This window comes from Sapajus apella, unplaced genomic scaffold (genome assembly GCF_009761245.1).
Source record: "Sapajus apella isolate SASKATOON/1434 unplaced genomic scaffold, GSC_monkey_1.0 scaffold7, whole genome shotgun sequence".
NCBI lineage: Eukaryota > Metazoa > Chordata > Mammalia > Primates > Cebidae > Sapajus > Sapajus apella.
The window spans coordinates 13,668,163-13,692,290 of record NW_022436947.1 but is presented as its reverse complement, the minus strand read 5'-3'; the positions used below and the strand labels follow the sequence as shown (position 1 = coordinate 13,692,290).

At 43.2% G+C, this 24,128-nt stretch overlaps 1 protein-coding gene across 2 annotated transcripts in view; it reads left to right on the top strand.

Annotated features, from left to right (window-relative positions):
- Positions 1 to 2,253: 2,253 nt before the first annotated feature.
- Positions 2,254 to 24,128, top strand: part of SND1 (staphylococcal nuclease and tudor domain containing 1) — a 457,598-nt gene continuing 435,723 nt past the window's right edge. For both annotated transcript variants that reach the window (XR_004268168.1, XM_032275661.1), the window contains exon 1: positions 2,254 to 2,786. Coding sequence is in view for 1 of the 2 variants with exons in the window: in XM_032275661.1 (XP_032131552.1) it covers positions 2,709 to 2,786 (78 nt within the window). In the remaining variant the exon portion in view is untranslated. The remainder of the gene's footprint in view (positions 2,787 to 24,128) is intronic.

Sequence of the window (24,128 nt, the reverse complement as noted above, 5' to 3'; positions counted from 1 at the left end):
AAATTCTGCTTAAAGTTTGTCCTCTATTGTCTCTCGCTTGCTCTGATGGAAACCAACTGTTATGTTATGAGCTGCCCTACGGAGAGACCCATGTAGAAGGAAACTGAGCCATTGAAAAACTGAGGCTCTTAATCCAACATCTTGAGGAACTGAATTCTGCCAGCAACTATGAGCTTGGAAAGCAATCTACCTTCAGTCAGAGGAGGACCTTCAGATGAGACCATAGTCCCCTCCCCAAATCCCCTTGACACCTTGATTGCAGCTTTATAAGAGAAGACCTGGAGGAAAAGAGTCCCAGCCGAGATTCCTTACCCACCAAAACTGTGAGATAAATGCTTATTGTTTTCTTTAGTATTTAAGTTTTGGGGCAAATTGTTATGCAACTAATACAAGATATAAGATAATTAACTAAAGCCAGGAGCGGTGGCTCACCCCTGTAATCCCAGCACTTTGGGAGGCTGAGGCGGGTGGATCACGAGGTCAGGAGTTCAAGACCAGCCTGGCCAATATGGTGAAACCCTGTCTCTACTAAAAAATGAAAAAAATTAGCCGGGCATGGTGGCACATGCCTGTAGTCCCAGCTACTGAGGAGGCTGAGCAGAAGAATCTCTGGAACCCGGGAGGCAGAGGTGGCAGTAAGCCAAGATCTTGCCACTGCACTCCAGCCTGGGCGGCAGAGCAAGATTCAATCTCAAAAAAAAAAAAAAAAAAAAAAAAGATAATAACTGAGTGAGAAGGGAGAGAAGACAGCAGTTACGATCAAAGTACAAGGTGTTTGAGTTTACAATAGTGTCCATGAAGTTATGTTTTATCTGTCCTGGGGGACGTCCTAAATTGGTGCAGAGGTGAAGTTTACTGAAGATGAGGACAAGGAGCAAAGAGGCCAGGGTTTGGCATAAGTCATGCTCATAGATACTGAAGTATTTCAGGATTATTGGCTGAAGAATGTGGACCAAGTGTTAACAATTTCCACAAATGACAGGGTAAGAGTAGTAGGGGTAGGGGTAGGGTAGATAAAAAAGCCACGAGATGGAGAGTGGTATAATCAGATGGAATGAAACCCCATAGAGTTTTTTTTTTGTTTGTTTCTTCTTCTTTTTTAAAAGGGTGGCAAATTAGGGATCTAAGAAGATGGCGACCTCAAAACTTGACCTTGGGATATGTTTAGCGTGGGAAAATAAACTGACAATCTTTTACGAGTACAGCGGGCCCAGCACGGTGGCTAATGCATGTAATCCCAGCACTTTGGGAGGCCAAGGCAGGAGGATAGTTTGAGCCCAGGAGGCCTGCCTTGGCAACAAAGTGAGATCTCATTTCTACAAAAAAAATTCGCCGGGCATGGTGGTGCGTGCCTGTGGTACCAGCTACACAGGCGGCTGAGGCAGGAGGATTCCTTGAGCCCAGGAATGTCAAGGCTGCAGTGAGCCATAACCGTGCCCCTGCACTCCAGTCTGAGAGACAGTGCGAGACTGTCTCAAAAAACCCACAAAACCAAAGAAACAAAAAACCACAGGGGAATTACTGTCCTCAGTGTAGAGCCAAGTTTTACGATTAACCAAAGTCCTTGGTTCCACATAGTGGGCACTCAATGAATATTAGTTCTCGCTAAACAGTCACTTAAATATCTGTAGACCCTGGCTCTCCCGTTCCTTCCCCCACCTCTTTTCTGGGGCTAGGGGAGGGTATCCGGCGGCCGGAGGTGCTTCACACTCGGTCTGAGAGCGTGAAGCGAGGCTTTTCCCTGACGTCATGGGAGCAGCTGGGAAGAGGCAAAAGAACGATAGTCATTCTCCCCTGTATACGGGGGACGTCCCTCCTCTAAGAGACATTTATTCCTCGCGCCAACAAACATTAATGGAACGTCTCACAAGTGCTAGACCCCAGGGACACAAACAAGAGCAAGACGCACTCCCGACTGTAAGCAGGGCGCGCGGCCGCGTGGCGGGTCAAGGCGCACATCGATAGGCGGTTCCCCAAAGCTCTGACTTTTCCAAGTTCTCTCCATACTTCTAGCCGAGGTAAAATGTCGGAAGTCGAGTAAAGCGGGTACGGAGATTCCTCCAGAACTCTGCATGCGTGGCTCCACCCTCCCAGGCCCCATTCCTCGGTAGAGCGGCGTCCACCTAGGCCGGAGTCCAAGTGTGCGCCCCTGCGGCCGGCGGGGCGGGGCGTCATGGGCGGGGTCAGGTGGGAGGGCACGGCTGGCTCCGCCCCTATGGCTCCCATGGCCCCCTGCGCCCCGCGGCCAGATGCTGACGTGTCCTTTCCTTCCCACTACACCTCCCGACACTACCTACTCCGGCTGCCCCGGAAATCCCGCCCCATACTTAGCCCATCCTCGCAAATCAACTCTTTCAGCGCTTCCTGGAACTCGCCACCCTTTTGGGGACCAAGGGGCGGGGCTCCGAGAGCAGGGTGCCTATTGGCCTGAGGTCCGGCGGGCTCTGGGCGCTAATTGGCCGGAGGGCGGTGGCGCTCTGGCACGCTTGCGCGGCGAGTAGAACGTGTGGCGGCGGCGGAGATCGCGTCTCTTTCGCTCCGAGTCCTGCTGCTGCTCCTGTGAGCGCCCAGCGAGTCCGTCCCGTCCACCGTCCACAGCTGGTCGCCAGGCTGCCCCTCGCCTCGATTCCCTTCCACCAACACCGACACCCACATTGACACCTCCAGTCCGGCCAGCCGCTCCACTCGTTGCCTTTGCATCTCCACACATGGCCTCCTCCGCGCAGAGCGGCGGCTCCTCCGGGGGACCCGCGGTCCCCACCGTGCAGCGGGGTATCGTCAAGATGGTGAGAACGGGCCCCGGACACCGACCCCTCTGCCCGCCTTCGGGCGGGAGTCAGGCATTGACTCCTTTCCACCTCCCGCCAGCCTGCTTCGTGTCCCAGATCCCCTTGCCTCTGCCCCCTTCCTCACTTTTCATCGGTTCTCCAAATCCTCTGACTAGACGGAAGCAGACACGGACTCCCCTTGGTCCTTGCCTCCGGGACACCTTGACATCAGGGGTCACAGTGATTTCCAAGGTTGCGGCATTCGGATCTCCTGGCTGTTTACCAGGACAGATCGATTACTGATTGATTAACGGAGACAATTCGTTGATATCTGTCCTCCCATCCCCCGTCTTTCTGTTCATTTTGACATATGCTGAGTAGTTTGCGGTTTTTTGAGATCCTGACATCGGCTCTTTTGTACTACGAGTACTTGGGCAGCATGAAACTTTTCTGTTCCCACAAATGCTGTTACTTGACTCTCAAGTTTCTCACTTTCTGGCCTACTTTTCCTGTTTCCTTCCACCTCTTGTGTAGACTTGAGAGCTCCTGATCTTTGTGAAATTTTGACTTTTAAAATGTTAGGCCGGCAAGAATCTTAGTAATCATTGTTCTCTCACCCCTTAAAGATAAGAAGATAGGCTTAAAGAAGGCAAGTGACTTGCTTAAGGTCACATGGTGGTTTGGGTTGGAGCCAGAGCAAGAGCCCAAGTGTTCTGATTTCCAGTCTAGTGCTCATAGCACTATAGATTCTGCCTAATTTTATATCCCCTCAACTTTTTGAAAATTCTTGAATTTTGAATTTGAACCTTCGAAGTTTATTTTTAAAATTTACTCCTAATTTGATAATATAGATTCACTTTATCACCTGCCCCCAGTTGTCCTCCCCGCAACCCTCCCAAATCTTGGAACCTGACATTTCTTGGTTTTACCAAATTTTCTGGTTTATGATGACTGTAAACTTTTAGATGTCATTTCATACTGCAGTTCTGACATTTCCATCTGCAACAGCAAATATCCTTTGTGATACTTTCTCCCAAAGCTCCACAAGTTTTGCTGTTGTAGAAAGTTTTAAAAAATTTTATTTTAGGCCCAGTGTGGTGTCTCATACCAGTAATCCCACCACTTAGGAGGCTGCGATGGGAGGATCACTTGAGGTCAGGAGTTGGAGACCAGCCTGGGCAACATAGCAAGACTCTGTTTCTAAAAATAAGTGAATAAGTAAAATTTTATTTTATTATCCCATTATCTTTCACAAGATTAAAATGTTCTGCAGCTTATGTGTGTGTAAAGCCGATTTTAAGACCCCTCTCCCAAGTCCTATGTGCTCATTTCTTAGGTCATAGTCTGCCACCAGCCGAGATTCCTGGGATTTTTAATATTGCCTTTTCCTTTTGTTTATATATAATGGAGTGTCAGAACTGGTCAGAAACTGAATGAGAAGATAATTTCCAGGATCAGCGTTTATTTTTCCTCTGAAATACTGACCTGACCCTTGAAAGGATTATCCTAAAGTGGTGCTTCTTTCATTAGCTTTTTCATTTGCACAAATCTTCCCTTCAACATAGGAACAAAAACATCTCTTGGTTGTCTGGTGTTGAGATTGGCAGTACTGAGTGGATCTTTCTGAGATTTCTCCTTGCTGAGGTTTCAATTGTTCTTAAAGGCCTCTCTCATTTGTGGAATGGGAATAGAATGAGGCTGAACGTAGTTTTGTTTCTGCCAATACTGGAGGCTTTTAGGGCATCTGGATTCTGTGCAGTGACTGCCCACAAATTACCTCCATGGATACTAAATATCACCAATTACTTGTTTATTGTCATGTATTGTGCTGGGTATTCTGCCCATATTGTCTCATTTGTAATACCAAACAAGTAGATAACAATTATCAGCTACATTTTACAGATGTATAATTTGAGGCTTAGAAAGAATAGTGTACTCAAAGACAAGTACCTTATATTGGTGATAAGAGGCAGAGCTGAGACTTGAACCCAGGCTTGTCTGCCACAGCACATGCTCTTCAATATCATGCATGTCTCTGACTTCATGACTCCAGGGTATTACTTTATAACATGGTGGGTGGGGCCAGTGATACATAGCCGCAAATTGCAGGAAAGTGAAGCTGTCTTTAATTGTCAAGATTAGATGTTACTCCTTGTCTTGTCCAGGAGCTGCTATTATGTGTGGTAAGTGACTTCATTTGGTGCTTATGGTTTTTGCATAGGAGTATGGTGTAGAAGATGGTTGAGTCTGGAAGGCGGTATATAAAATTGAGTGATTTGAACGGTCTGTACTGAGTGTAGATTGCAGTGCGTTCTCTGACCACACTACAGGGGATGAGTGAATTACAGGCAGGGATTAGGGCTGGGAAGCTGAGTGAACTGCAGAGTGACAGGCAGATTTGTGCCAGGCTTAGAAGCCTTGTCTGGAATGAAAAATTGACCACTGGCAAATTGCTCTGTGTGAAGCTCTTCTGCTAAGCAAAGTTGTATTTTCCTGGAGAGTAATAGTTTCCATTGGTACCAGGAACTGCTTTGCAAGAACGCTACAAAGGAAGATGGAGCTCTGTGACAGATGAAAGTGAGAAAGAAATAGTTTGATGAATAGGAAAACAGGAGATACTACTTTTCTGCCTTTTGGGGAGAGAGGTAGAAATTGGAACACTGACTAACCTATGCTTTTTTTTCATTGTGAACTCTTTGGATTTATCTGGACTCAGGCCGAGCTGTTGGTCTGAAATCATCTAGGGTTGAAGTTTGCTGCGGTAAAGAGGAATAGTCCTTCCTCTTTTTTGGCAAAAGAAAGTGTTGTAGGGTTATGAAAGGCACAAGTTTCTTCTGGTCTCTGCTTTGCTACCCTATTAAGTCCTACATTATTTTATTTAAGGTTGAAGAACTTGGGAATCCAGTTGTAAAATACTTTGACCGATTTTTAAAAAACGACGGTGATGATAATACCTCTTTGTCTGCTATTGAGAGTGGGGGTGAAGGGACAGCGTTGGTTCTGGACTATTTAAGGAGGAAGTGAACAGTAAGTTGATACTAACATTTTGGAGTTGTTCTGTTATGAAAAAAATCAGTGAAGATGATGGAAAAACTGGAGATGGATTTGTATTTTCTGAGTTGGGATGAGACTAGTGAGTATGTGGGTAGACAAAATATAATCTGGATAAGTACATGTCTTCTGTCAAATCAGATCTTATTTACTTGAAACCCTGGTGGATTTAAAGTCTGTGTTTCTTTGAATAATTTGCTTGATATTCTTTAACTGCAACAGAATATTGTCAGCAGATATTAAGTAGATGAGGTTGGGAGAAGTGTTGGGGTACTTAGTATAAACTGAGTCACCTTCCCCGCCTTAGCAGCTTAGAGATAGCTATTTTCTCTGGTTTTACTGACCTGGTTTACTCTGTTTTGGGGATAGAGCCATTTTCTATATCTTTTCATTCATTTGTTTCTCATTGGGTATGTTCACATGTCTTGTCAAGCTTTCGAAACAGCAGAATGAATCTTGAATTCTTGAATCTTCATTACTTACCAGAAGCAGCCATGAAAGCAGCGTATCTCATCTGGCTTACGGTGCGGGAGGCTAAAGGGAGGATGGACAATGCCAAATCCCAGTTCCCATTTCACCTTACCTTCTCCCCCTACCCACTTAATTGCCTCGGAAAGGCAAAGGAATGCCTCTGCCAGTCTTTTGTTTTTTTCTTTTTCTTTCTTTCTTTTTTTTTTTTTGAGACAGAGTTTCATTCTTCCTGCACAGGCTGGAGTTCAATGGCACAATCTCGGTTTACCGCAACCCCCGCCTCCCAGGTTCAAGTGATTCTCCTGCCTTAGCCTCCCAAGTAGCTGGGATTACAAGCATGTGCCACCACACTTGTCAATTTTTTGTATTTTTAGTAAAGACAGTGTTTCACCATGTTGGCCATGCTGGTCTCGAGCTCCTGACCTCAGGTAATCTACCTGCCTCAGCCTCCCAAAGTGCTGGGATTATAGGTGTGAGCCACCACAGCTAGCCCCCATCTTTTGTTTCCTACTAAGAACTGTAATTGTCACTGGGTGACCAAGGCAAAGAGACACAAGGGAGGTGAGGGCCATAATTTTCTCCTTCAGGACTTGTGCTGCCAGGTTGTTGTAAAGCAAGACATAGACTTCTTGCTGGGGGAGCTTAGTGGAGAGTCCTTCAGTGTATAGCCTCCAGGAAATGCTACTTATACTTTAGTTCATTATAGCTAAATGCTTCTTAGGGTTTTTTTTTGTTGTTTGTTTGTTTTTGTTTTTGTTTTTAGATGGAGTCTTGCTCCGTCATCCAGGCTGGAGTGCAGTGGCACTATCCTGGCTCACTGCAACCTCTACCTCCTGGGTTCAAGCGATTCTCCTGCCTCAGCCTCCTGAGTAGCTGGGATTACAGGTTCGTGTCAGCATGCTCAGCTAATTTTTGTATTTTTAGTAGAGGTGGGTGTTTCACCATGTTGGCCTGGCTGGTCTTGCCTGTTTCCCAGCAGGTGAGCCTGGTAGCTTTTAATCCAGATTATAAGTAAAGGAACATTAAGTTTCTGCTGTATCTTAAAGGTTTTCTGTCATTTTTCTGTCAAAAGGAAGCATCCATCTGGCTCTAGTTATGTTAGCAGTGTAGTAACTAATGAAATAGAATCATAAGCAATCATACTTGCTTTCTTTCCTGAACAAATACTTATTGATCATCTGCTATCTGTCAAGCTCTGGCATTGGAGAAACATAATTTTAAAAGTAGATCAGATTTCTGTCCTTAAGACTCATGGAGGAATCAAACAATAAAGAAGTTAACAAGAAATAAGCCTGATCATATAAGATAGTGATACCAGGTAGGGGACTGGGACATAATGGTTGGGAGTAAGGGAGAGGGTAGCTCCTTTGAGACTATGTTTAGGAAAGACTTCTCAGAAGATGGCATGTGTACGGAGATCTCATGGACATCAACAAACTAACCATAAAGGAAGCGTGTTCTTGGCTGAGGGAACAGCAAGTGCAAAGCTCCTGGGGTTTCCGCCATTGATGATTTCTTCTTTTTTTTTTTTTTTTTTTTTTTTCAGTCAGGATTTTACTTAGTTGCCAGGCTGTAGTGCAGTGGCACAATCATGGCTTATTGCAGCCTCGAACTCCTGGGCTCAAGGGATCCTCCTGCCTCAGCCTCCTGAGTAACTAGGACTACAGGTGGATGTTCCCACACGCAGCTAATCTTTATTTATTTATTTTTTGTAGAGATGGGGGGTCTTGCTGTGTTGCCCAGGCTGTTCTCGAACTCCTGGCCTCAAGTGATCTTCCCCACTCTGGCCTCCCGAAGTGCTGGGTTTACAGGCATGAGCCACTGCCCTTGGCCTGTGATTTTTTCTTTAGTGTTTTTATAGTAGCTCTTCAGTTTCTTCAAGTTCAGTATCCTATGTAAATGGTTTGGGTTTAACCTGAGTTATTATGTAATATATGTGTTTAAGGGTGATAAAAGGAAGAAAGGCAGTGGAGGTGGTCATTTTTCTGGTACCCTGGTGAGATCAATAGCTGACATTAAGTACACTGAATAAATATTAAGAATGGGAGCCTGGGCACTGGAGGCTGAGGCAGGTGGATCATCTGAGGTCAGGAGTTGGAGACTAGCCCAGCCAACATGGCAAAACCCATTCTCTACTAAAAATACAAAGAAAAATTAGCTGGACATGGTGGTGCTCACCTGTAGTCCCAACAACTCCAGAGGCTGAGGTAGATGAATCACTTGTACCTGGGAAGCGGAGGTTGCAGTGAGCTGAGATCGAGCCACTGCATTCCAGCCTGGGTGATGGAGTGAGACTCTGTCTCAAAAAAAAAAGAATGGGAGACTGATAAGAAAAAATACTTAGTCATATGCTTGTTTCTGATAGAATTAAGACTAAGATTTTCTGACTATCAAGTCCTGTGTATTCCCAAAGTCACTATTTTTCTTCTAATGGAGGGAAAAACATGAATGAGATAAAAATGCCTCTAGTAGGCTTAGTAAGAGCTTAATACTTCATAGCATCTAAAGCTTGCCGTTGTTTATATTTCTGTTAGCATTTTGTTACTACGTGGAATTTACTGCTGCTCTTGCCTCTGGCAGTACTTTTTTGCCTAGCAAGCCTTAGCGAACTGTGTTATTGAAAAGCAAAGTAGCATGCTTCAGGGATCAAAACTAACAATCAGGTAAGAACTTGCTCACACACCCTGTGGCTCTTTAACATGGTTGGGGACTTCTGAACGCAGTGACCAGTGCTGGCAATAGTGGGCAAATGATTGGTGACATCTATGCCCCAGTTTACTTGGAGGATGGAATTTGTGAAGCAAGTGAAAATTGTGGTTTCCATTTGTAGATTTAGCAGAGAAAGTTGGCCAGGTTTTTGAATTCAGGTAACAAGGATATCTAAAGCCTGTTGTGCACTCACTTGCACTCGCTTCTCAGCATAGGCTAGCTATACATCTGACAGTTGTGGTTCTAACAAGGGCATAGTAGATATCCTTTGGAGCCTGATCTTTGGATTTATTTCATTTCTCCCAGAAAGCATAGGTACATACTGTAGGAAAATTTTCATCTTATCAGGGAAAAGAAATGCAGTAAAGGGACCCAATTCTTACTGGGCTTATCTGGCTTTTCCTCTTATTTCTTGCTGGGAGAAACACACCCGATTTCTGTTGCTGCTTCCTCTCTTGGGAAACTGACATATGCTTTTTGCTTTTACAGCAGAAATTGATGTGGAGTCACAGGTTGTGAGCATTTGATATGGATGGAATATTATGAGATTTCACTTACTTTCATGAGACTCTATGATAAATTAATGATCTTTTTCTTCACTCTAATGTTTAAGAAAAAAATGAACAGTGGTTTTGGTTGGCATTTTTTAAAAATTAGGAAGTTAAGCAACTTATGGGAAAAATAAAACTAATTAAAATGTTGATGTCATTTTCAGATGCCATTTTTGCAATGTGTAGTCTATGATATAAACTGGCTTGGCACATTTTCTTCACTTACATGCTTATTATGCATGACTTAACTTAGTACCATGTCCTCTCTGTTCCTCAACACATTTTGAGGCTCCTTAAGTTCTTAGTTCTGTTTATGTGGCGAGTCGTCTGCTTGAGATGGTCTTGTAACACCAACCTCATGTGTAACAAGAGGAATAAAGGAGATTTAGGGAATCTGTACTTAAAGTTAGTAATCTAATTTATTAACTTTGTCCCTGGGAAGCAGTGTGGCAGAGAGAAGAGGTCATTGGCCCGGAAGTCAGGGGGCACAAGTTCTGGCCTGGGTGCTGCCATTTGGGTAATGTTGGGTAAGATATTCCACCTCAAACTCTCCTTTTCTCTAAAATGAGGTTGCTGGATGCATTGTTTTTAAGCATCTTCCAATCCCATAAGGCTGTGTTTTTGTAAGAAACCCTGTGTTACATTTCTTTTAGGCATGCCGAAACAAAGCTGAGAAATCTCATACCTTAACGGCTTGACTTTGAATTGCTGCTTATCTTGCATAAAGCAGGTTTTCTGTTCCTATTCCTTTTTTTTTTTTTTTTTTTTTTAATTTTTATTTTGAGAAAGTGGATTAGTGGAAATATGGTTTTCTGGTGTGGAAGACCAGAGAGTTAGAAAGAAAGTAAATGGTTGGATGGTAGAGTGGATAGAGGGGAGATAGAAGGGGGTGCTTGGTTTCCTTTCAGTAGTGTATCAGGATAAAATAGTGGGAGTGTTGCTTGAAACCCAGTGGTGCTGGTGGGTTTTATTCACCTTGTCCCATCTCTACTTCAGAACACCCTGACATTTTCCTGGTGCAGCAGATCTTGACTTGAGAAGGGAGAGGGAGAGGAAGAAACTTTAGGGAGCTGCTGGCTCATAGGGAGAGTCTATTCTTGCCCACCTCTTGATTGGGAGACTGATGGGAGTGTGGGGCCTAATAGGATTTTGAGCTCTGCTCTTCTTGCTTGGAGCCAGATCTTTAGTTTTTGTTTAGTTTTGTTTTCAGATCTTTTTCACATCCATTTAATGCACAAGTGCAAGTTGAATAGCCCTTATCTGAAATGCTTGGACCCAAAGTGTTTCAGTTTTTGGAATATTTGCATTATACTTAGGGCTTAGCTTCCTTCATCTGGAAATCCGATATCCAAAATATTTCAATGAGCATTTCCTTTGAGCATTACGTTAGTGCTCAAAACATTTCAGAGTTTGGATTTTTGGATTAGGGATGCTCAGTCTGTATAGGAATCATTTTAATCTATTCTTGGCAGTTGCTCACATGATTTCTTTACTTTCGAGTTTATTTTTTATAGTAAGCCTTCTTAAATCCTTTCTAGAGTAGATTCAGAGTGAGAGAAAGGAACTCAGTGATTTCCTAAACAGGGCATTGCATCAGGACTATCTAGAAGACTTTTCACAGGCATTGAATTAGAAGCTCTGGGACTGGCCTGGAAAGATCTATTTTCAAAATAAGCCACTCTTAGGTGATTCTGAAAGAATCTGTTTGGGATTGATTTGGAGCTGGCATTTGAGATCCACTGATCTTGTTTAACTAATTCCTGTACTGTTTGTAGTTGAAGGGGCAGGACATAAATGATAAATGAAATGTATGCATGTGGGGTGGTTACACTGGAATTTTATGAGGGGAGGATAGTGGTTCTCTATCTTGACATTTGTCTTGATGGTTCCCAGGATGCTTTGTTTTTAATTTGTGGCTCAGTATTGGGCTGGGGTCCTCAGGGTCCACTTACAGTGACTCAGTTTCTATTCCTAGGTCACAAATGACAGATGAGAAGTTGTTTTATATGCCTGAGTTAGGCCATATGCTCATTTTAACACTCATCTGCCACTTTTCCTTCTGTTTGCATAGATTCCCAGGATCTTTCTATAATTTGGCACCAATAACTTGGCACATTATTTCAATGGAAGTCTTTAGTGTCATTTACAAAACTAAGATTTTAAATTCCTTGCTTTCTGTTCTTGTAATCCTGAGGAGCCTCATCCTTAGGCCTTTTGGATCTGTCCTGTTTCTTAGTCATAGGCCCCATTCTTAACAGCGCTAAAACCCGAAATGACCTACTCATTGGTCTTAGTGTTTGTGTTCCACTAGCTTGTCTAATATGGAAGTAAGATTTTCTTATAGTTCTCAGGTCTTATGAAGTCCATATGATTAGGGGGTCACATTTACAGTTTGCTTGATGGCCTTTTTTCATTTTGGTCAATAGTTTTTCCAGTTTATCCTGGAATTCCTTCAAAGTGTTCAGGTGGATGTCATCTAGTATTAGTAATTGAATAATTGGTATTTATATCCTTGACTTGCTGTTAAAATTTCAAGCAGTAGAAAGGTATGAAGTTAAAACCAAAAATCTCTGGCTGTGCATGGTGGCTCACGCCTGTAATCTCAGCACTTTGGGAGGATGAGGTGGGTGGATCACTTGAGGTCAGGAGTTCAAGACCAGCCTGGCCAACATGGCGAAACCCCTTCTCTACTAAAAATACAAAAATTACCCAGGCATGGTGGCGTGTGCTTGTACTCCCAGTTACTTGGGAGGCTGAGGCATGAGAATCTCTTGAACCTGGGAGATGGAGGTTGCTGTGAGCCGAGATCATGCCGCTGCACTCCAACCTGGGCAGAAAAGGGAGACTCAGTCTCAACAACAACAACAAAATCTCTGTCTGCCCTCCTTGCCCCTCAGTTTTCTATCATTCATTCTTATCCTCCCAGGAAATGTCAACAGTATATTTGCCTCCAAAATGTTTCATGCAGATACACGCCCTCCCTTCCTTTTTAAAAGAAACTGAAATAGGGTCAATTTTTATGTGTCTGGCAATTTTTTTTAGTTAACTGTCATGGCTATCTTTCTGTCATAGATCCACCTCATTCTTTTTTAATGGTTGAACAGTATTCCATAGTTTGGATGTATATTATCTTTTTTCTGTTGATATATGTTGTTTTCAGCTTTTCATATTCTGAGCACTATTGCACTGACTGAACTATACATCTTTCTGCTGGGATGCTAGCATTTGTATAAGATAGATTCTAAAAGGACAACCACCAGTACCTTTTCTGTAACCGTTCAGTGTTTTTGGTGGTGGTTGGGGTGCTTTACTTGTACCTTACCTGTTTATTTCTTACAGGTGTCATGTTAGATAAAATTCAGGGCAAAATACAGCTTAATAGCTCATTACTCAATAATTGTTTTATGTTTGGTAGTCTTGTTTTCCTGATAAGAGTATTCCTAAAAGCCACTTTGTCTTTTCTATGGAGGGCAGGGCCCTGTACCTGGGCCTTGGTAAATAACTACAGTTGTCCCTTGGTATTTGGTTCCAAGACCTCCACAACCCCTCAATAGCAAAATCTGGAGATGCTCAAGTCCCTTGTATGAAATGGGATAGTTTTTGCACATAACCCATGCACAACCTTCTTTATTTATCTTATTTATTTATTTATTTAGAGACAGAATCTCTCTGTCACCTAGGCTAGAGTGCAGGGGCACAATCATGACTTACCGCAGCCCCAACCCCCTGCGCTCAAGTGATCCTCCCACCTCAGGCCCCTGACTGGCTGGGACTATAGGTATATGCCACCACATCCGGCTAGTTTTTAAGTTTTTTGTAGAGATGAGGTCTCCCTATCTTGTCCAGGCTGGTGTTGAACGCCTGGGCTGAAACGATCCTCCTGCGTCAGCCGCCAAAAGTGTTGGAATTATAGGCATGAGCCACTGTGCCTGGCCTCCTGTATGCCTTAAATCATCTCTAGGTTACTTATATTACCTAATACAGTGTAAATGCTCTGTAGATGGTTGCTGTATTTTATTGAAAAAAATTATTTTTATAATTGTTGCATTGTTACTCTTACTGTTTTTTTCCCCCCTGAATATTTTTGACCCATGGTTGGTTGAATCCAAGGATGTGAGGGCCTACTGTACTTAATTGGCCCCCCTCCAGATGTCTTAAGGTCTTAGTACTGGCAGGTGGAGTAGGTTCTTTTGGGCTTTGCTGTTATCTGCTTTCTGTGGGTTCTGGAGAGTTCCATGACTAAGGAAATTTTTGACTTCCTAAAGTACAGATGACAGGTGGAGGTGAGGGGCAAAGTCTGTGAGAGAAATCTGACTTTTTTCCTATTTGTAGGCTGATAGCTCTTCTTCTTTTCCCTTTTTCTTCTTGGTTTAGAAGATGGTGTGTGATCCTGTGATGTAAAAAGACTAGCCTGGTCTTGGTCTTCCTGGCATAGAGCTCCTAAAACTCTAGTCATTTCTTTTTTGTTTTTTTTGGAGACAAGGCCTCACTCTGATGCTCAGGCTGGAGTGCAGTGGCATGATCACAAGTCACTGCAGCCTCAGCCTGGGGGCTTAAGTGATCCCCTGGCTAATTTTTGTATTTTTTGTAGAGATGGGGTCTGTCTCTCTTGCCCAGGCTGGTCTTGAACTCCTGGGCTCAAGTGATCCGCCTCCCTTGGCCTCCCAAAATATTGGGATTACAGTCGTGAGCCACTGTGTTCGGCAGACAGGCCTCTTTGAACCACACTTGAGTTCATGAGTGACTCTGGGAAGCTCCTAAGTGTGAGTGGGGCTGGCTGCTAGAGATCGAGTTCAATCACTGATGGCCAGTGATTTAATAAATCATGTCTATATGTAGTAACCGCCTTAAATGATGGGGTTTGGAGAGCTTTGAGATTGGGGAAAATGGGGAGGTGCTGAGAGAGTGGTGTGCCCAGAGAAGGCATGGAGGCTGTGCACTCTGCCCCACTATATATCACCTTATGCATCTCTTCCATCTGGCTGTTCCTGAGTTGTATAATTTTATATAAATCTAGATACTAGTAAGAAAGCTTTTTTCCAGAGTTCTGTGAGCTGTTTTAGCAAATTAACGAACCCAGGAAGAGGGTCATGGGAACCCCCAATTTATAGCTGGTCAGTCACTGAGGGTGGCTTGAACTTGGCATCTGCAATGGGGGCAGTGTTGTATGATGGCACCTTTAACTTGTGAGGTCTGTCACTAATTCCAGGAAGACGGTGTCTGAATTGAATTGAATCGTAGAACACCCACTTGGTGTCTGCAGAGAAATGGAAGATTGCTTGGTGTGGAAAAAACCCACACACATTTGGTATCAGAAGTGTTTGTGTGACTACAGAAGAAAAACAGTTGTTTGTCCTTTTTAGAGTGGTAGGTGGTAGTAAGAATGACAGCATCTGGCATGAAGGAGAACACTCGGTTTTAAGAGTTGTTTGGGGAGGTATCACTGGACCAGGGGATCTGGTTTGCAGCCTTTCTGGATATTGGGAAGTGCTCATTTTAATCCTGGTATTGGTTTACCCAAAGTTTCCCAGGCTTTACATGTTTCTGTTCTCCTGCAATGGTTTTGACATATCACTTAATTGAGTTTTGAAAATCTTTTTGACAGTCAACAACTTTTAAAATTTAAGTAATTTTTTTTTTTGAGATGGAGTCTCACACTGTCAGTTGGCTCACTGTAATCTCTGCCTCCTGCGTCCAAGTTATTCTCTTGCCTCAGCCTTCCAAGTAGCTGGGACTACAGGTGTGTGCCACTACACCCAGCAAATTTTTGTATTTTTAGTAGAGACGGGGTTTCACCATATTGGGCAGGCTGGTCTCAAATTCCTGACCACAAGTGATTCGCCCACCTCGGCCTCCCAAAGTACTGGGATTACAGCCGTGAGCCAATGCGCCTGGCCCCGTAATTTTGTTTTTAAAGCAACTTAAATTTCACTATTGAAAATGGAAAGTCAACATTAAAGAAAAAAATTATTCATGACACTTGTTAAAGATGGTAATGCAGACTTTATTCAAGGAAGGCCACAGTGATAGGTTTAGGGACCGCTGCAGTGGATTCTTGTAGTAGGAGGGAGCGATTTAGAGGTATTTGTTTCCAGTCTCTGAAATAACTAATGTGATGTTATTTTCAGCCTTAGAAATTCTGTTCTAGGAGAGAGGGAATCACTGTTTTATTTTTTTTTCTTTGAGACGAAGGCTTACTCTGTTGCCCAGGCTGGAGTTCAGTGGTGCCATCTCTGCTCACTGCAACCTCCACCTCCTAGGTTCAAGCAGTTATCCTGCCTTAGCCTCCTGAGTAGCTGGGACTACAGGCACATACCGCTACTCCTGGCTAATTTTTTTTTTTTTTTTTGTATTTTAGTAGAGATGGGGTTTCACTGTGTTGCCCAGGCTGGTCTTGAACCCCTGAGCTCAGGCAATCTGCTTGCCTCGGCCTCCCAAAGTGCTAGGATTACAGGCATGAGCCACCACGCCTGGCCGGGAATCACTGTTTTACAGCCTTTAATACTGGGACATGAAAAAAATTTTGATAATAACCCGAAACAGAATCTCTGTGCCAAGTGAAATTTATCTGTTTGCCTATCAGGACTGTGTTGCAGGTTTTAATGAGAAAATGGTGCATTCTGTTCCTCCCCGTGTGTAAGGTAGAGGGACACTCCAGAGTACCTGGGTCCTGAAATCCTGCCATGAGCTATTATTTTGTGTGGTAATTACTTGGATTATTGTTCTTGGCTGCTGAGCCCTTTCACAGCCCAGAGGCCAGGAGGCTGCTTCTGCCACTTAAAATCTGAGTTATCTTGTTAAGTTGCTCTCTTGTGAGGGCTTTAAAGTCTCCTGAGACCTCCCACAAGCTCTCAGCAGGACACAGGTCCAGCTCTGGGCTAAGCCCGCCCTGCCCTTGTATTAGGCCCCTGTCCTGTAGCAATAACTTGCTGTTATGTTACCAGCAAGATGGTGTGGGGCTGCTAGCCCGGACTGCTTGGTTTCCATTTAATCCTTAAGAGTTCCCATACCGGTGCTGTTAATAAAAGTTCGTAGAAGAAAATGTGTTTCTTTGATTATCAACAGGAGAAGCTGAAAGGCAATGTAGAGAGAATAATAAACTCAGGACTCAGATTATCTGAGAAAAAGGGCCTCAGAAAATTGATTTTTAGAAGTGGTTGATGGCACAAGGCTAAACATATAGTAAAGGTGGCCCCTGAGTCGGAGCTGCTCATAAACTTTCATTTGAAATCTCTGCTTTATGTGTTAAAGAGTTTAATTATTTGTTATTCATTGGAGAGAGTGCCCCACTCAAAAAAAATGTGTGGACAGTCACAGAGCTGGGCTTTAGTAATAGCATAGGGAAGGTAGACTATTATGAGTGTTCTTAATAAAAATGGATGAGCAGTCTCTTTTTATGGACAGTACTTGTAGTGCCGGGATCATAAGCAAGTTCCAGATTGTGGTGATATAGCTACCCATTTAATATCTTGAGGTGTGCAGATCTGTGTGTGATGAGGGAGGGTGGGAAGGGGCAGGGACACTGGCATTGTGGGGAAGGAATGATCAGCTCTCTTGTAATCGCCAGCTGCGTTAGATGACCAGGGAACTTTAGCTTTTATTCCTTTATGATAATCTCCCTAGGATTTTAATAATGAGGAGAATCCTAGGATGATATCTTAATTTAGCAATAAAGGATCCTAAAATTTTTATGGTAGACTTGTGATTTGTGCTTTATTTTGATATCTAAAATTGACTATCAAATAGGAAAAATTTCCTATTTGAGTTTGGAAAATAAATAGGGAAAAGTCATGCTTCTCATGAGTATCACAGAAGCTGACTTATTTCCTCAAGCTCTGTGGTCAGTTCTGTATATAAACCCAAGTGAGTATATTAGACATTCTTTAGAGATGATTCACTCTAAGTAACACCGAGTATTAAATTTAACATCACTATTTCTGTAGGTCAAATTTAGGGAAAAGTGTTCATGACTTTATAGAAGCAAACCTGAGGAAGAGTAAATGCAGTCATTTTCATTTCTCTAAGATATTTCAAGATCTCTGGTCGGCTTTTATTTAGTTGTATCTGGTATACAGATCCCCTACCACATTTGATCATTTTATTATGATTTGATATTTTGTACAGAACATCTCGTTCAGGAGCACAGTGAGGCAGTGCTGTGAGGAGGAGAGATGAGGTGACGGCAGCCATGTCCATTGTGGCTAGTAGTGCCGTAGCAGCTCTCCCCATCCCTGGATCAGGAATAGCAATTGTTTTACGCTTCTCTCCTTTCTCTGGGACTTGGAATTGGGGAGGAGGAAAGGGTCCCAGTTAAAGGAAGGGGTTGCTGGACTTAATGGACTTCTGGTAGTGCCCGAACTGAGCCTTTAGACTAGGGCCCAACCCATCATTATTTGGTAAACAATATTACAGATGGGGTGTCAGAAAATATTTAGAAAGCACAGTCCTTGGAATTGTTAATCCCACTCATGACAGGCACAAGAACACATCTGTGTTACACACACATGCACATACAGTGCTTAGAATAGGTCTTTATATCAAAATCAAAGAGTATAGAATTTGGTGTTTTTAGTGGCTGCATTGTTTTCCATGATGTCAAATGCTACATTAACTTTCTCCAACTGGGATCTGGGGTTATGGTGGGGTGGGGTTGGATTTTGCACCTGTCAGACAGTGACCTGGCTTGATCGGAGCCTAAGCTGTTTGTGCCTTCTCCACTGAGCACCTCCCTCCTTGTCACAGTGTGTTCCTTGCCCATCCATTTGTATTTCTCTCGTGAGCTTCTTTCCCAAAGATAAAAGGAAATACTGTTACTCTGTCATTGCTCTCAGTGTAGGCATTCAGATGTGTTTTTGTTACCATGGTATTGGATATCAGCTTTGCGGTAAATCTACTGAGAGATTCTTGCCTAGGAAGCAAGAACGAATATAAGATTCGTGGAAACTTTAATTGTAGAAGAGATGATTGCATTTGCTCAGACACAAAGCATCCCTTTGGAGGATATAGGTAGTGATTGAGGAAAGTGGGAAGACAATTGAATATTGAGCAGTTAATTAAGAGATTCTCCAAAGTGGTGAGGGATATCGTATAGATTTGAGTGGTTTTTGTGGAGAATAGAGTAGGCTTGACAGCTCACAGGAAGTAATTGATTGCTTAGAAATGAGTTAGGTAAGACATTACTGAAGTGGGTAAGAAGGGAAATTTGATATACTATAAAAAGTGGAGTGCTGGCCAGGTGCGGTGGTTCACGCCTGTAATCCCAGCACTTTGTGAGGCTGAGGTGGGTGGATCACCTGAGGTCAGGAGTGTGAGACCAGTCTAGCCAACGTGGTGAAACCCTGTGTCTACTAAAAATACAAAAATGAGCCGGACATGGTGGCGGCGCCTGTAGTCCCAGCCACTCACTCAGGAGGCTGATGCAAGAGAATCGCTTGAACCCGGGAGGCGGAGTTTGCAGTGAGCTGGGATCACACCACTATACTCCAGCCTGGGTGACACAGCAGGACTCCGTCTCAAAAAAAAAAAAAAAAAAAAACAAAAAGGAGTGGAGTGCTGAGGGAAGCTGGCTGGAGCAAATGTTGTCAAAGATGACATGAACTTCTTGGGGGAGAATGCAGTGATGCAGAGGCAAGTTGGAGTTGCGTTAAAGAGGGCAGAGGGAGAAGGCGGAACAAGGGACTGCACTGTGGTAATGGAGAATCCCAACGAAGGGAGGAAGAGGTTGAAGGTATGCCTGCCTAGAGATTTTGCCGAGGCAGTGGAAGGCCCCTGAAACATGTGGACCACCTCTTGTCATTTGGCAGAGAAATAGGTAAAGCAGCTGTGAGTGAAGCACATGCTGTTAGGGGTTTGAATTTCTTTCGCTTGAGCAAAAATCCACTAAGCTATGAGCTGTAGTAAGGACAAGGACCGTGTCTCAATTGTTTTTGTCTTCTGTCTCCTGAGTCTAGCAGTGTACTCGATATACAGTAGGGGCTTTTATTTATTGAAAAAATACTTATTTGTTTCTGGTCTTGTTCTGGGCTCTGGGCTTACCATGGTGAATAGGATAGACGTGGTCTTTGCCCTTCCAGAGCATCCAGCATAGAGAGGAAGGCTGATACTAAACAATTATTCTCTTATGTAATGTTGTCATGAGTTCTATGGGAGAGCAGTACAGTGTTCATATAGCAGGGCAATCTGATCTAGTCTGGGAATTGGAGAGTCCTCTTTGAGGAAGGCCAAAGTTTAAGCAGAATTTGCTGGAGAACATATGTTTCTGAGTGAGGAAGTTAGGTTGGGGAGTAGAGGCAGGGAATTAATGGACAGCACTTCTCAGACTTTACTGTGCAAACATCAGTCACCTGGGGATCTTATAAAAATGTAGATTCTGATTCATTAGGTCTGGGGTAGGATCTAAGGGTCTGCATTTCTAACAGGTTCTTAGGTGATTACTGGTCATCTCCTTCAGCAGCTTTCTGCACATACTTCTCTTCAATTCTGCCTTTTTAATTTTTCTTTTGTTTCTTCTGAAAGACGATAGGATTCAACTGAATCATTTTTCCCGAGTCTATAACCATGTTGACTAGTAATCATATAACTTAACTCTTCAGTGCTTTGAAACTGTAGTTGATCAACAGTGGAGACTCTTCCTGTCCCCTCCATGTACTGTGCTGGCTAAAAATGTTACTCTATTGCCTTTACATTTTGATCCACACAGCCTGCATTGTAGAGAAGGTCAAAGGTGTGGGGACAGGAGGAGGAAGTCTTAGGATTTGATAAGGAAAAAAGGAAATAAAATTCAGCATATTGCATATTAACATAGAGAATTTCTCTTGGCATTTCCCAAAGCAGCTTTTCTCTTTGTTTCTAGTTTAGACTAGAGGACTTAGGCATTGCTATTTATTTGTTTATTTATTTAACTAATTATAATTTTTGTTTGTTTGTTTGTTTGAGACAGAGTCTCTCACCCAAGCTGGAGTGCAGTGGCGTGATCTTGGCTCACTGCAAACTCTGCATCCTGGGTTCAAGTGATTCTTGTGCCTCAACTTCCTGAGTAGCTGGGATCACAGGTGTGTGTGCCACTATGTCTGGCTAATTTTTGTATTTGTAGTAGAGACAGTGTTTCACTGTGTGGGCCAGGCTAGTCTCAAACTCCTATCTCAGATGATCTGCCTGCCTCGGCCTCCCAGAGTGCTGGGATTACAGGCATGAGCCACCGTGTCTGGCCTAATTTTTTCTTTTCATTTTTTTTTTTTATCCCAGCTTACCGGAAGGCTGAGAAGGAGTCGTGCTTCATTACCCAGGCTGGAGTGCAGTGGCCTGATCTTGGCTCACTGCAGCCTCTGCCCCCTGGGTTCAAGCAGCTCTCTGCCTCAGCCTTCCGAGTAGCTGGGATTACAGGTGCCCACCACCACACCCAGCTAGCTAATTTTTGTAGTTTCAGTAGAGATGGGGGTTCACCATCTTGGTCAGGCTGGTCTTGAACTCCTGACTTCGTGATCCAGCCACCTTGTCCTCCTAAAGTGCTGGGATTACAGGTGTGAGCCACTGCACCTGGCCTAGTTTTAATTTCTTTTTTTTTAAGATGCTTGTGTTGCCCAGGCTGGTCTTGAATTCTTTGACTAACTGATCCTCCCACCTCAGCCTCCAGAGTAGCTGGGATTACAAATGCAAGCCACTCCTAATACAATTCTTTTTTGAAAGTAAAGACAGCCACCTCTCAAGAGTAAAGGATTTGTGGCCAGATTAGAAAACATACTTAAACCAAAAATATATTTAATGATCTTGCCTTTTATAGAAAGTTCTCAGTTACTTTAACTCTGAACTTCCATCACTTGTTTATCAAATCTTTTGAGACGCTAAGGGGTTTCTAGCTTTTCTGAATATAAAACCTAACTGGATCACATTTATTTATCTTTAATTTTTCTTTAGTAATGGGTCTCACTTTGTTGACTTAGCTGGTGATGAAATCCTGGCCCCAAGAGATCTTCCTTCCTTGGCGTCCCACAGTGCTGGGATTATAGGCATGAGCCGTTGCACTCAGCCACAGATCATGTTTATATACAATTAAAAAAAACCATGAGGTAATTGGCATAGGAAGGAAGAGGGATATCTCCAAAACCGAAGATCTTTTATGGGGCAACAGTCTTTTTGAACAGCACACTCAGAAAGTTTGAATTCTGTGATTTGACAGCGTCTACCATTGTATTTCATTTGGAAAAGAGCATGAAACAGTGCATGTATCACATAGAAAGATATATGGTCCATGCAACATAGTGATACAAATATTCAAATTCTTAGAAGTTGTATGTGTGTGGAGAGAGGGAAGATTGAGCTAGGGAGAGGCAAAGTTTCGGAACCACCATCTGGAGTTCCAATGATTTGTCTATCATGGAGGCTCCAAAACAGCCTTTAGTATGTTTTTAGCATCTTGAAAGGTGTTTTAAAAAACTTACTGTGAAATAATTTCAAACATTGAGAAAAGTTAAAATAATACAGATGACTCCTGTATCCCCTTTGCCAAGAGTCCCTAACTGCCTTATCATGCTTTCTATGTTTATTATATCACAGTCATTATTCACAGTAGTTATATTCTATAAAGTTGCAGAAACTGAATCTGTGAGTACTGACAGTTAGTTAGGCCCCTTCAGGCTTCTGGTCACATTTTCATCAACCAATCAATGCCTGACCTTGTTCTATGTGTGCGCTTCTGGTTTGTTTGTTTGGAGATGAAGTTTTGCTATGCTGTTCAGGCTGGAGTGCAGCAGCTCTTCACAGGCTCTATCATCATGTAGTACACTAAGCCCCTGCCTCCTGCTTCAAGTGATTCTCCTGCCGCAGCCTCCCCAGTAGCTGGGACCACTTGCAGGTGCCACTCTGCTTGGCTATTTGTGTGCTTCTGTTTACAGACTCTTTATTTAATATATATTTTTGATTCTTTGACTTTGAACTTACAGCCAATAGCACTGTAACTCATGACTGAATGAAGTTTTATCTGTCATCTGTTTTCTCTGTAAGGTACATCTGTGACATGGTAATTGCCCCATAAACTGCATACCTCGACCATGCCTCGGCTTTCCATTGAAACTGCTCTCTGTAACCCTAATGTGACAGGCAAGCAGTCCAAACCCATGCCATCTTGGCCCATGCGACTTGTAATAAGTAACTAAGGTCTGTAATTGCCACCCTACCCAGACAATGTATAAACTAACGCTTATCTTGACTTCTGTAAACCACTTAAGTAACGATCGGATGTCCAAAGTCCCCTGACCTTCGGAATGTCCGAAGCCCCTCATCCTTACCCCACCCAGGAGGTGGCTTACGGGCATGAAAGGTCTTGATGCCCTCCTTACGCGAGTCCTCCGCAGCCACTGGCAATAAAGACTCTAATTTGGCCTAGTCTTTGTCTCAGTGGTGATTTCTCACTGGTTTGGCTACAACACATCACAACAGCTTTCTTGTGCTAGGAATACTAGACAGCAAGTCAGAACTACCCTTAGGGTCTATTTTAAACGGTGAAATCAACAATAGCACTAAAATGTAAAAAATGTGGCACTAAATAGACCACATAAAGAACACTTGTTTACTGTGTGAAAGCTGAAACAAGAAGGCAGAGTATTTCCCTGCTGGGAACGAGGACATCAGGCAGCTCAAATTTTTGCCGCTTTATGCATGTGCATGCCCATAAATGACAGTAACAGTGCCGAGACTATTGATTTGGGGGTTACAAATATGTTATAGTGAGTAGGCAAATTCAAAAATTCAGAATCTGAACAGTGAGGGTCTTCTGTAGTATTTTTTTCTGAATTATTTGAGAGTATCCCATTACCTGTTAATGCTTTTAAGTATTGTTCTAAAACCAAGGGCATGCATGTATATGAATACAGTAAAACCATCAAGACCAGAAATTAGCATGGTTATGGCAAGGTGCAGTAGCTCACACCTGTAATTCTAGCACTTTGGAAGGTTGAGGCAGGCAGATTAGTTGAGGTCTGGAGTTTGAGACCAACCTGTTCAACATGGCGAAACCCTGTAGCTACTAAAATTACAAAAATAAGCTGAGCGTGGTGGCACACACCAGTAGTTGCAGCTACTTGGGAGGCGAGACTGGAGAATTGCTTGAACCTAGGAGGCAGAGGTTGCAGTGAGCCAAGATTGCGCTACTGTGCACCATCCTGGGCGACAGAGCAAGATTCCATCTCAAAAAAAAAAAAAAAAAAGAAAAAAGAAAGAAATTAACATGGATACAATACTGCCATCTGACTGGCAAATTCCCTTCAGATTTTGCCAATTGCCCCAGGGTCACCTGTTAGCTGTCATGTCTCTAGCTGCCTTCATTCAGGAATAGTTCCTCAGTCTTTCCTTGATTTTCATGATCCTGACATTTTCCAAGAGTTACTTTATAGAATGTGCCTTGTCGTGAGTTTGTCTGTTGCTACCTTATGATTGGATTTAAGACTGTGTAATTTTGACAGAAATACCACATAAATGATGCTAAGTTCTCCTCAGTGTACCATATCAGTGAGGCACACCATGTCACTGTCACATTACTAGTGTTGATAACTGTAATTACTTGATTAAGATGGTGTCTGTCAGG